Source organism: Heptranchias perlo, chromosome 23 (assembly GCF_035084215.1).
Source record: "Heptranchias perlo isolate sHepPer1 chromosome 23, sHepPer1.hap1, whole genome shotgun sequence".
NCBI classification, from domain to species: domain Eukaryota; kingdom Metazoa; phylum Chordata; class Chondrichthyes; order Hexanchiformes; family Hexanchidae; genus Heptranchias; species Heptranchias perlo.
In genome coordinates this window covers 4494368-4507746 of record NC_090347.1, presented here as the reverse complement: position 1 = coordinate 4507746, position 13379 = coordinate 4494368, and the positions used below count along the sequence as shown (strand labels likewise).

Genomic DNA, 13379 nt, shown 5'->3' with positions numbered 1-13379 from the left:
AGGAGGGAGAGAGAGAGCAGGAAGCAGCTAGATACAGGATTACATGATTTAAGCTGAATTCCCTACACAATAATGTTCACTGACAAAATGTCAAAAAGAGTCAATTGTCATAATGTCACTGGAATGAAATTGTGAAATTTGAAGCATAGATTATGCTGTACTTGTACAATATTTCAACTAAACCTATGCACCAAAATAACCTGTACTCCCAAAAGTAAGCAGGTCATGGGAAATAAACTGAATTTATAAAGAACGTTATCAAAACGCGAGAGCCAATCTGCGCACTGCAAGGTTTCATAGACAGCAAATAGGATGAATGAGGTTAGTCTGCGGTTGATTAAGGGAGGAACGTTGGCCGGGACAATAGGACTGCCCGCTCGTCTTTGACTAATGTTCTGGTATCTTTTACGTCCACCTGAATCAATGGAACAGACATGGCCTTGGTATAACATCTCATCTGAAAGGCAGCCTCAGACAATACACCACGCCTCTGTATTTATACAGTCAAGACCCGCGTGAAAGCTTGAACCCACATCCTTGACTCAAGCACGAGTGATACCGAACAAACCAAGCTGACAATGGATGGATTAAGGGCAACAAGAGCTCCCGAGATCACAATTTTAATCCATCTAAGGATGTGTGAGGGCACTGGACTCATTCAAGAAAAGTTAAAGGGATGGGAAAAAGGAGGGTTAGTATGCTAGATGCACAAAGTCAAATGGGCTAAAGTTCCTTCTTAATCTGAATCTATCTCGGCACCTCCATGTGTGTAAAGAAATACTTCTTGATGTCTGTACCGAGTCTTGAACCCGCTCTGATGTCTCAAAGTATTATTTTGGGTTTACTTCCTCTATCTCTTATACAAGGCCCCATCTGAGACTGTGCAGCCCTAGTCGGTCATGCCTCGAAGATCTTCCTGCAGACAACGGGGATGTTGGTTCACTCTGCACTCTTGCTAGGATTTGGCTGGGCTCATTATATTGCACTGAGAGAACTGTACACAGTACACACAGAATGTCAGATTGGCTCTGTGGTAGCACTCTTGCCTCTAAGCCAGGATGATGTGGGTTCAAATCTCACTCCAGGACTGGAGCAAATTATCCAGGCTGACACTTCAGTGCAGTACTGAGGGAGTGCTGCACTGTCGGAGGTGCCGTCTTTCAGATGAGACGGTAAACCAAGGCCCCGTCTACCCTCTTGGGTGGATGTAAAAGATCCCACGATACTATTCATAGAAGAGCAGGGGAGTTCTCCCCGGTGTCCTGGTCAACACTGATCCCTCAACCGACACCACCAAAAACAATTTACCTGGTCATTCAGCTCATTGCTGTTTGTGGGATCTTGCTGTGCGCAAATTGTCGATCACACTGGCCTATAATAGTGACTACACTTCAAAAGTACTTCATTGGTTGTGAAGCACTTTGGGACGTCCCGAGAAAGTTCTTTCTTTCAGCTGTGGCCTGAGTCGGGCACTCTGTATCTTCAGCATGATCTCTAAGGGGGTTTGAACCCTTCTGCTGTGTCATTGTAACTCAGTATCCCATTTGGCTTTGTTTATGGTTAGCTCACATTAGTTTGGACATAGCAACAAGTCACTTGACACCCCTTGTCTTTTTCAACATCCTCCTTAGGCAGTTCTATCCCACCTGCGGCTTGTATATTTTAAAAATTTTCAATATGTAATGCCTTCTATTTATCTGTACTGAACGTCTATTTATCACAGCTCAAAGATATAAACCCAGAACACTCTAAAACCTTGCCCACCCCCAAAAGTCCATAATTGCTCCCCTTGCCTGGTGTCATCGGTGACTTTAACCTACATGTGTTGATATGAGATTCCAGGCCATTTATGTATAAGACGACGTGAAGGGGGGTCCAAGTACAGATCCCTGGGGCACTCCACAGCTCCCCCCACCTTACTACTCCGGTGCATCTTCTCTTTAGCCAGTTACTAATCCATGTCCGTGTCCTTTCCTTAAGTCAGCACACTGCCCCAACCAACGACGACAGTCTTTCACAGAAACAGTGACTTAAAAAAAAACCAAAAACTTGGTGGCAGAAATTTTGAACACTCAGTTAAACCCATCTACATGAGAAGTTGCACAGATTTTGCAGAAGTCTGCCAGGCAAACTGCATCCCACAGCGAACAAGATACTAGGTGTTTACTGCTAAATCCTGCCTTGTGATCCAACTACATCCTATTTATAGCATCATGAAGTTGCAGAAAGTGCTGAAATTCCTTTTGACTTCCACTTTTTTTTTAAAAAAGGGAAGAACAATCATTCACAGAGCACTTACACACGCTCAGAGCATCAAACAGCTAACAGAGTACTTTTGAAGTGTAGTCACTGTTGTAATGTAGGAAACGCTGCTGTCAATTTGCGCACAGCAAGATCCCACTAACAGCAATGTGATAAATGACCAGACAATCTGCTTTTGTTGGTTGAGGGATAACTATTGGCCAGGGCACTGGGGAGAACTCCCCTGCTCTTAGAAACAAAGAAACATTCATGGCACAGATGGAGGCCATTCAGCCCAATGTGTCTGTGCCGGTCGAAAAAGAGCTACCTAGCCTAATCCCACTTTCCAGCACTTGGTCCATAGCCTTGAGGTTACGGCACGTCAAGTGCATATCCAAGTACTTTTTAAATGAGTTGAGGGTTTCTGCCTCTACCACCCTTTCAGGCAGTGAGTTCCAGACCCCCACCACCCTCTGGGTGAAAAAATTTCTCCTTAGCTCCCCTCTAATCCTTCCACCAATTACTTTAAATCTATGCCCCCTGGTCACTGACTCCTCACTAAGGGAAATAGGTCCTCCCTATCCACTCTATCAAGGCCCCTTGTAATTTTATATACCTCAATTAAATCACCCCTCAGTTTCCTCTGTTCCAAAGAAAACAACTCCAGCCGATCCAATCTTTCCTCATAGCTAAAATTCTCCAGTCCTGGCAACATCCTCGTAAATCTCCTCTGTACCCTCTCTAGTGCAATCACATCTTTCCTGTAATGTGGTGACCAGAACTGTACACAGTATTCAAGCTGTGGCCTAACTAGTATTTTATATAGTTCTAGCATAACCTCCCTGCTCCTATATTCAATGCCTCGGCTAATAAAGGAAAGTACCCCATATGCCTTCTTAACCACCTTATCTATCTATCCTGCTACCTTCAGGGATCTGTGGTCATGTGTTCCAAGGTCTCTTTGTTCCTCTACACCTCTCAGTATCCTCCCACTTATTGTGTACTCCCTTGCCTTGTTTGCCCTCCCCAAATGCATTACCTCACACTTCTCTGGATTGAATTCCATTTGCCACTTTTCTGCCCATCTGACCAGTCCATTGATATCTTCCTGCAGTCTACAGCTTTCCTCCTCACTATCAACCACACGGCCAATTTTTGTATCATCTGCAAACTTCCTAATCATGCCCCCTACATTTAAGTCTAAATCATTTATACCACAAAAAGCAAGGGACCGAGTACCGAGCCCTGCGGAACCCCACTGGAAACAGCCTTCCAAATCACAAAAACAACCGTCAACCATTAACCTTTCCTTCCTGCCACTGAGCCAATTTTGGATCCAATTTGCCACATTCTATTGGATCCCATGGGCTTGTACTTTTTTTGAACAGTCTGCCATGTGGGACCTTGTCAAAAGCCTTGCTAAAATCCATGTAGACTACATCAAACACACTACCTTCATCGATCCGACTTGTTACCTCCTCAAAAAATTCAATCAAGTGAGTCAGACATGACCTTCCCGTAACAAATCCATGCTGACTGTCCTTAATTAGTCCGTGCCTTTCTAAATGACGGTTTATCCTGTCCCTCAGAATTGATTCCAATAATTTGTCCACCACCGAGGTTAGACTGGCTGGTCTGTAATTACTTGGTCTATTCTTTTCTCCCTTTTTAAACAATGGTACAATGTTAGCAGTCCTCTAATCTTCTGGCACCATTCCTGTATCCAGGGAGGATTGGAAAATGATGGCCGGAGCCTCCGCTATTTCCTCCCTGGCTTCTTTTAACAGCTTGGGATACATTTCATCCGGACCTGGCGATTTATCTACTTTCAAAAATGCTAAACCCCTTAATACTTCCCCTCTCACTATGTTTATCCCATCCAATATTTCACACTCCTCCCCAACTACAATGTCTGCATCGTCCCTTTCCTTTGCAAAGTATTCATTAAGAACCATACCCACATCTTCCGCCTCCTCTCATAGGTTACCTTTATGGTCTCTAATAGGACCTACTCTTTCCTTAGTTATCCTCTTGCACTTTATAAAACGTTTTTGGGTATTCCTTTGAATAGGGCAGACAGGGCCTCGATTTAACGTCTCATCCGAAAGACAGCACCTCCGATAGTGCAGCACTCCCTCCGTTCTACACTGGGAATGTCGGCCTGGATTTTTGTGCTCAAGTCTCCGAAGTGGGGCTTGAACCCACAACTTTCTGACTCAGAGGCAAGAATTTACTCACTGAGCCACGGCTGCCTGTGCAGATCCCCGTACCTATACATGCAGCATCACTACAGCACTGAGGGAAGTTTACTTTGTCCCAACTTTCTGTGGGCAAAAACCATGGGAGATCCACTGGTTTCTACAAAATATATAATAATGATAAAAGAAATCTCTACAAGCTCAACTGCACCACCAACAGGTGGGAAGTAGCACTGCGTCTACACAGCCAGTGCCGTACTTTTTAATTCATTCTCGGAATGCGGGTGTCAATTGCAAGGGCAGCATTTATTGCCCATCTTTAATTGCCCCTTGAGAAAGTGGTGGTGGGCTTCCTTCTTGAACCGCTGCAGTCCGTGTGGCGAAGGCGCTCCCACAGTGCAGTTAGAGAGGGAGTTCCAGGATTTTAACGACGATGAAGGAACGGCCGATATATTTCCAAGTTGGGATGGTTTGTGTGTGTGTGTGTGTGTGACTTGGAGGTGGCGGTGTTCCCATGCACCGGCGGTGGAGATGGTGGGTTTGGGAGATGCTGGCGAAGAAGCCTTGGGAAGTTGCTGCAGTGCATCCTGTGGATAGTACACACTGCAGCCACGGTGCGCCGGTGGAGGAGGGAGTGGGATGTTTACGGTGGTGGATGGGGCATCGATCAAGTGGACTGCACAAGTAAGTGGATGAACAGCATTTTTAAAAAAAGGAACAGAACAAGGGAAAGGGAAAAGAAATAGAATGACCTGTGAAATACTTGGATGGAGAACAGGAGATGGTTAAATGGTAGAAATGATATCAGCAGGAGACAAAAGGAGAGACAGTGAGAGAAATCAAAGAAATGAAAGACACAGTGTGTGAATAGCGACAGGGGGGGATTGGGTGGAATGGGAAGCATGAAAAAACAGCAGGGTCGGGCGGGCTCCAGTGGCATGGGAGTCGAATGGATGAAGTTTAATGCGCAAGGTCCATCAGCTAGTGGCTCGATGTGAAGCAGCACTCTCCCAGTCCTAGATACCAAAACAGGCAGCAATTTAAAGATTCAACGCTGACCAAGTCTCAGCCAGGCTGCTGTCAAGTAAACGGACACAGAGATTTATTGCAACAGGCTGGGGAACAGGTTCTAGAATTATATATATAGGGAGGTGGGGGTTGCTATGTGGGTGCAGGGGACTGTAATAAAGTCCTGGTGAAACCCAGTGAATGAAACTGTAAAACACAGAATGCAGTTTTAAGTGTGAAACACACCTGGTGTAATAGTGCGGAAGCTGTGTGAACACAGTGCTGTTTTGGTGATTTGGAATGCGTAGGGTGAGCTCCTCCATTGGATCCTTCCCAGGATCTCCGCTCTTGGCCACAGACGACTCCACGGCTCGCTCGATCTGTGACCGACACTTCTTCCAGCTCAGGGCTTCCACGGTCGCTCTAGCCTCCCCAAAGCTATGGGAGGACCACCAGTCTCCCTGCTCGATCCTCCTCTCGTCCAACATGCCGTTTTTAATCTCGGCGGCAGCCCAGTGATACCCACTCTGTCCGCACAAACCCTGGCTCTCAACCGCCCCTCTGTGGAGGCAGCAGTCCAAGAACGAGACACTGTCCGAGAACTCGGCCAGCGATCCTAGACACAAAGATACCAATTCGCAACGCTTTTGTTCTGCTAATGTCCTTGGCTTCCTTTCAGTAACTCTGGAGGAGTCAGTCTTGCTGTCCGAGGGACTCTCCCCACTAACTGTGCTAGCCTGGCTTCCCGCTGCCTTATCAGCAACAGAAGATGAGGTAGGAATTTCATTCGGTAAGGTCACAAAGGTATCACTCTCGTTCAGCTCAGAGTCAAACAAGTCACTATCGTCGAACAGGGCAACTTTTCTGCGTCGCTTCATCTGGGCAGTGATTTTTACAGGGCTGGAGTCGGCAGATTTGTCGCCGTGCTGAAGTTTTCTTCCAGCTCTCCGTAAGGGGTTGCAGGCGTGAGGCTCTGTCTCTTTTGCAGGCACCCTGTCCGGCCCCTTTGGGCCAGGAACGACTCGGACCGGCAGAGGCAGAAGAAACTCCAAGTTACGGAATATGAAGTCCAGCCGCCTCCTCTGGAACTCCAGGAGAATCTGCACTTGACTTCTCCACTGCTCCAGTGCGACGACCTCCCGCTGAAAGGCAAATCACAAATTGTAGAAACATGGACTAGCATTAAAAGCAGTCACGGGGGGAACCTGCTGTAACTCTCTCACAGTGTGCGACAGCTTCAGAGATAAACCTACGCTGCCTACTGCTCTTTTTACAGAAGCTGCACAAAAACACCCCTTATGGGCTGGTTAGTTAGTTAAAGTCTTCTGTGCCTATTGGCACACGAGGCAACTGATTTCTCCCACTGTTGTCTATCCAGAGCAGGATATTCGATTCCCTCAGAGTATCATCTTGCCTTTGCATCTGGCGGATCACGATTCTCCACAGCTGATGTTTATATTGGCGAGTCTGTAACAGGCTCATCTTGTCTCTGGGCTGTTTTGAATTACGAAAGGCTTTTTTAAAAAAAAAGTGGATAGGTTGTTAGCTTGACTCACAGCACCTGCCCCCACCCCCTACCCCCAACCAGGAGGACCTCTAGTCTGGCTCCTCCAATGCACGAATCTCAAACAGGGAATGTCAGCTCGTGGGCTATTTTGACGGTGGGGAGCAGTTACCTTGAATATTGAAAAGAGATCGTTTGAAGGTCCAGATAGGTTTTCGAAGCCAAGCAGGTTCTCCGTGCATCCTGTGTTGCATTTGGGAACATCCTGCGTCTTCACAATGGAGCCGCCCTGTGAGGAATCCGCCAGGGTACCTTCAGCAGCACCGACTGATTCCTCCTCAGCTGGGCTCAGAACCAGGCTCAGTCCTTTGATTAATGAATTAAAAAATGATGAAATGCACATTAAAAGGTAAATCAGACTTTTGTACATCTTTAATTTTGGAACATGTACATTTCAGTACATACAAAAACATAATGTAAATCTCTGTAAAGTTCTCCATGTAACAGCACTAGCAGCCCAAACCCACCTACCCTAAATAGTGAAATTGCTGATAAGACAAATGGTGGGAATGCATGGAATGTACAGCTCAGAAACAGGCCATTCGGGCCAACTGCTCCATGCCGGTGTTTATGCTCCACACGAGCCTCCTCCCTCCCTACTTCATCTAACCTCATTAGCATGTCCTTCTATTCCTTTCTCCCTATTGTGTTTATCTAGTTTCCCCTTAATTGCATCGATGCTATTCGCCTCAACTACTCCATGTGGTAGTGAGTTCCACATTCTCACCACTCTCTGGATAAAGAAGTTTCTCCTGAATTCCCTTTTGGATTTATTAGTGACTATCTATATTCCCCACAAGTGGAAACATCTTCTCCACGTCTACTCTATTAGAAGTCTTTAAGATTATGAAAGGGTTTATCAGGTCACCCCTCAGCCTTCTCTTTGATAGAGAAAAAAGCTCCAGCATGCTCAATCTTTCCTGATAGGTATAACCTCTCAGTTCTGGTATCATCCTAGCAAATCTTTTTTGCATCTTCTCCAATGCGTCTACATCGTTTTTATAATATGGAGACCAGAACTGTTCACAGTACTCCAAGTGGGATTTAACCACACCAGTGTAGTTGCAGAGTTATTTGGCCGATTAGAGGGTTAAGGAAAGATAAGTTTTGGGGGGGGGGGGGGGGGGGGCGGGGGAAGAGGAGGGGTTGGGTGTTTGGTGGCTCCTGTACAATTAAAATCTTAATCAAACATTAGAATATTTCTTTAAAACAACTATTAACCCAGGGGTGTAACGGGGTTCCCAAGGCCACCAATGAGCACTGCCCTCCCTGCTTCGACAGGTCAAAGACTAACATCATCTTTAGACTTGTTGCATTCACTTGGTTGGAAAACAAGTCTTTAAGAAGTAGCATCCAGCTAGTTTGTGGCCAAAAACTAGATGTTTGCATTGGGAACAAATAGTGAGCGGGCGTATCGGGCTTGATGGACCAGTTGGTCTCTTCCTGTTCGTTGTTTCAGTATGTTGGTAGCTGTATTGCATTAATAAAGATACGCAAAAGGCAGGAATAACTTTATTCCTGTAAACTTAGTGTTTATTCTTTTTTTTTTTAAAATGGCTGGCCCAGGATACTGGAATCTCCTAGGTCTTAACATCCATATTAAAGAACCATAGACTGAAGAATGATCAGATCAAAGCAATTCAAAACTCTTGGTTCAATATTATAAATACAAATCTCCCGTCATTCATGGGTGTAAATAATTTGGAATGAACCAGACTGAACGTGACAATTCCACTGGTTGCACCCACCGTCAGTAGGGAGAAGCTTATCCACTTGGTAACCACCTCCGCTTCTCACCCAGAACTGCAGGTGGAGAATGCTCTGTCGTATATCACATTTGTTAAGAGCAAGGAGTGCAGTGAGGTCCTTCGTATCGGTCCGCAGATTTTCAGCCAGGCACAAGAGCTGGAGGTAGCTGGCAACGTTTGCCTGGTTTAAAATAAAAACAGAAAACTTGAAGTCCTACACTGGGGTAAACATCCTTATATAATATCCTTATTCTCAGAGTATTTATCTGGAATAAAATAAAACTCACCCACGATTAACTTAAAATAAAAACTCATTACTAGACTAGGTGAAAGCACTTCATATTTCAACATCAGATCTTGGAAATTTGGTGAAGATAACAGCCTTAATTGAGAAGGTCACATTGTGGATCATCTATTATCCATCATAACGAAAGGGACACCCCTCCAGGTGGATAATGGAAACTGTCGGGTAATTACCAGTTCCCCAATTTCGGGAATCGACGCGTGGTGGAATATCCTAGGCACGGGAGTGAAGTTAAGTACAACACAAACAGTAAATGGAACATGATGTAACTTTAATTGCCAAGAAATGATTATGGAACGCAAACAACAAATGAAGCTATGCAGTGAGGCAGCATCTCACGCAATGCTTTGTTCTGCATGAATTCTGGTAGGTAATCAGGATGGTAGATGATAGGAAGAGGGATCATGGACGTTCGACCCAGAATATTTTAAAAGGTTAAGAGACACTCCCTCGCGTTACTCACACAGCTCCTAGTCCAAAATGGAATTGCCAGAGGTGGGTTAGCAGGTTATCCACTGCTCACAGCTAATGCACCATTTGAGGAGACTATGGGAAAACAGATGTTGTGCTTGTATTGGAAACCTCTGGGGCTGCCCTTTTCAGATGAATATTCTGAGGATAAGGTGTTTGGATATATCACACGACTCATGTTCTATGGCTGATAGCAGCACCTTCAAATTGGTGTGCTGAATAATTGACTTCCTGGTACGTAAAGGCCAACATACCATTTTGCCTTCCTAATTGCTTGCTGTACCTGCATGTTAGCTTTCAGTGACTCATGCTTAAAGTGACCTGGGTGTCCTTGTACATCAACATTTCCAAATCTCTCTCCATTTAAAAAATTCCACGTGCTCTAACTTTGTTCACCAACCTCCTGTGTGGGACCTTATGGAAAGCCTTCTGCAAATCCAAATACACCACATCCACTGGCTCCCCCTTAACTATTCTACTTGTTGCATCCTCAAAGAACTCTAATAGGTTTGTCAAACATGATTTCCCTTTCATAAATCCATGTTGACTCTGCCAAATCCTATTATTTTCTAAGTGTCCTGTTATCACTAGGTGGGCTCAACAGGGTAGATGCATGGAGGATGTTTCCCCTGGCTGGGGGGTCTAGAACCAGGGGTCACAGTCTCAGAATAAGGGGTAGGCCATTTAGGATTGAGATGAGGAGAAATTTCTTCACTCAGAGGGTGGTGAATCTTTGGAATTCTCTACGCCAGAGGGCTGTGGAGGCTCCGTCATTGAGTACATCCAAAACAGAGATTGATCGATTTCTAGATATTAAAGGCATCAAGGGATATGGGGATGGTGCAGGAAAATGGCGTTGAGGTAGAAGATCAGCCATGATGATTGAATGATGTTGAATGCTCGAGGGGCCGGATAGCCTACTCCTGCTCCTATTTCTTATGTTCTTACGTAAAGCTACCTCTGACTGAATTTCAAGGCAGTTTTGTAAACCGGTTACGAATATCACTTAAATCCCGTAAGCCACCCGAGAGATAGCTGGTAATTTTCTCCTACCACAGGATTTCTTGCTGTTTGCGGTACGGTGGAGAGAGGGAAGTATGACTCCCTCAAAACAGCCACGGGATGAGCAGTGAGTGGCCTGGAACTGCTAACAAGCTATTTGGAGGAGAATGTAGAGACGCTACAAATTGATTTATATATGTCACAGCTTACAGAGTCAGATATTAGGACCAAATTGGCTTGTAAATTTATGGAGTTTGAGAACCCTCCACACAGTAAGGGTATGATCCAATTCTCTACATTTTAAACTGCAGCTTGGATGTCGCCTTTCAAAAATATTTCATGGGTTCCAATTTTTCATCCCTGGTCTGTATTGATTTAGTTGATGGCAGCAGCGGGGGCTGAAGGGAGAATTACAACTGAGCTCAATACTGCTGGGCTGGAGGAAGGAGGAGATAAACTACAGGCTGGATTTTCTGCTCCTGACCGACTGCCCTCTGCCGGTACATGCATGTATCAGCCAAGGGTAGGATTGGGTTTTAGTTTCAACGTCTTCCGTTTCCGAAAGCTTGCCGGCACTCGGGTGAAGTACTGTAGGGCTACGAGTACCCATGAGATTGTTTTGCTCCCCAGCACCAGTCAGTGCCTGCAGGAAGAGAGGGAGGGGCAGCCGGAGACGGGAAAAGGAGGGAATTTCATAACACTCAGGCCCAAGTAAAGAAAGAAAGAACTCTCATTTATACAGCACTTTTCACGACCTCAAGAAGTCCCAAAGTGCTTTACAGCCAATTAAGCACTTCTTGAAATGTAGTCACTGTTGTAATGTAGGAAACATGGCAGCCAATTTGCACACAGCAAGATCCCACAAACAGCAATGTGATAATGACCAGATAATCTGTTTTTAGGTGTTGGTTGAGGGATAAATGTTGGCCAGGATACCCGAGACCTTACCAGTTCACTAAAGATATTTTATCACAAACTACAACAAATGAAAACTGAAGTGAAACTTACTGAAGATGGCACTTTGAAGCAGATTTCTTCGAAGCAGCTCTCAAACATTAAACTGAAGTTGGGATCTAAGGATCGATAACAAACACATGGGCCGATAGCTATTCAATGTTTATAAAGTACAACACATCAACAGCCAGGAGTGCTCGCACATAACAGGGCACCAACCATCCCTGCAACGGTTAATGGAGCTTTCCCATGTTACTGGATGGGTACACGCGGCACAGTGTGACAGCAGGCAGGCCGGGTACACGCGGCACAGTGTGACAGCAGGCAGGCCGGGTACACGCGGCACAGTGTGACAGCAGGCAGGCCGGGTACACGCGGCACAGTGTGACAGCAGGCAGGCCGGGTACACGCGGCACAGTGTGACAGCAGGCAGGCCGGGTACACGCGGCACAGTGTGACAGCAGGCAGGCCGGGTACACGCGGCACAGTGTGACAGCAGGCAGGCCGGGTACACGCGGCACAGTGTGACAGCAGGCAGGCCGGGTACACGCGGCACAGTGTGACAGCAGGCAGGCCGGGTACACGCGGCACAGTGTGACAGCAGGCAGGCCGGGTACACGCGGCACAGTGTGACAGCAGGCAGGCCGGGTACACGCGGCACAGTGTGACAGCAGGCAGGCCGGGTACACGCGGCACAGTGTGACAGTCTTGACAAGTCTGCCTGCTGTTATTTTGGGTTTTTAAAAAAAGGAAAACTACCTATTTTAGGGCAACCACCAGATGGTAGTTTGGTGCCCACAACTCTCCACCCGGGCTCCCGATCTAGAGTGGGGAAGAACTTATTAAATACTATATTTGACGGGTTCTTCTCTGGCCATCTGCCACTGAGTTGAGCGGGGTTCAGTATTTGCCCTAAGCCTGGCTCAGTACTAACTAGGATTACAAGTCTCCCCTTCCTTCTCTCACTCTAATCCCATATTGTTCAAATAGTAGTACGGGATCTATAACATTCCCCTGAACAGGCAGAGACAGGACATCAGTTTAACATCTCATCCAAAGGATGGTACAATGCAGCCCCTCTCCGCTACCTCATCTTGTCTTGAATGTTGATGTCCAGGTTTGCCAGTGTTATGATTTAAAGAATTATCACATAACATGGATTTATGGATTATATCATCTGGAGACTCGGATGTGGTCTTCAGCAGGCCACATTCAGGTGCTTTTTAGCGGTCTGCTAGAGGCCGAAGGACAGATTAAGATTTGGATATGTTAGATATGAATCAGCCAGGATCTAATTTAATGGCGGAACAGGCTCGAGGGGCTGAATGGCCTCCTTCTGTTCCTATGATCTATTGTAAAATATACTTTACGTGGATCTCATCCAAGTTTCAATGCTCACAGTCCGTCGAATCCTCACGCTGAGAAACGACAAGGAAATAACCTTTCAGTTTCTTATAAAGGCACGTTAATAACTGGTGCCTGCACGAAGAGACGGGAGGAGTACAATACACAACTGCTCATTGTTGTAGGCAGGAAGCTATGGAAATTACATTACAACGGTCATCTGACTGTTAATCACCCAGCAGGAAGAAACAAAGCTGTTGTTGCACCTAGGGTTTAACAGAATGAATCTCTTTTTAAAAACTCCGCAGATACTTACCAGTGGTGGTGAGTATAACCGGCCGCTTCGCTGTTGCCATGAAGGTCTTAATTGCATTTAGAAATCCAGCATCCTCGTCAAATATTACATCTACCTGTTAGAGAAATGAATAAGTAGCATGGGCATCACTAAAAGCAATGAGCAATTGGGAGCCTGGGGGCACGTGCTGTGGGTAGAAACCGTATAGGGCAGAGTCCCACCCTTGGAAATTACATAGAACTTACAGCAC

The 13379-nt window shown here is 45.8% G+C and overlaps 1 protein-coding gene across 2 annotated transcripts in view; it reads right to left on the bottom strand.

The window, feature by feature from the left end:
- Positions 1 to 13379, bottom strand: part of atad5a (ATPase family AAA domain containing 5a) — a 57129-nt gene that overhangs the window by 3465 nt on the left and 40285 nt on the right. For both annotated transcript variants that reach the window (XM_068003851.1, XM_068003852.1), the window contains exons 18-22: positions 13151 to 13244; positions 11545 to 11609; positions 8760 to 8940; positions 7124 to 7317; positions 5694 to 6589 (exon numbers count right to left, since the gene is read on the bottom strand). In XM_068003851.1, coding sequence (XP_067859952.1) covers positions 5694 to 6589; positions 7124 to 7317; positions 8760 to 8940; positions 11545 to 11609; positions 13151 to 13244 — 1430 coding nt within the window. The remainder of the gene's footprint in view (positions 1 to 5693; positions 6590 to 7123; positions 7318 to 8759; positions 8941 to 11544; positions 11610 to 13150; positions 13245 to 13379) is intronic.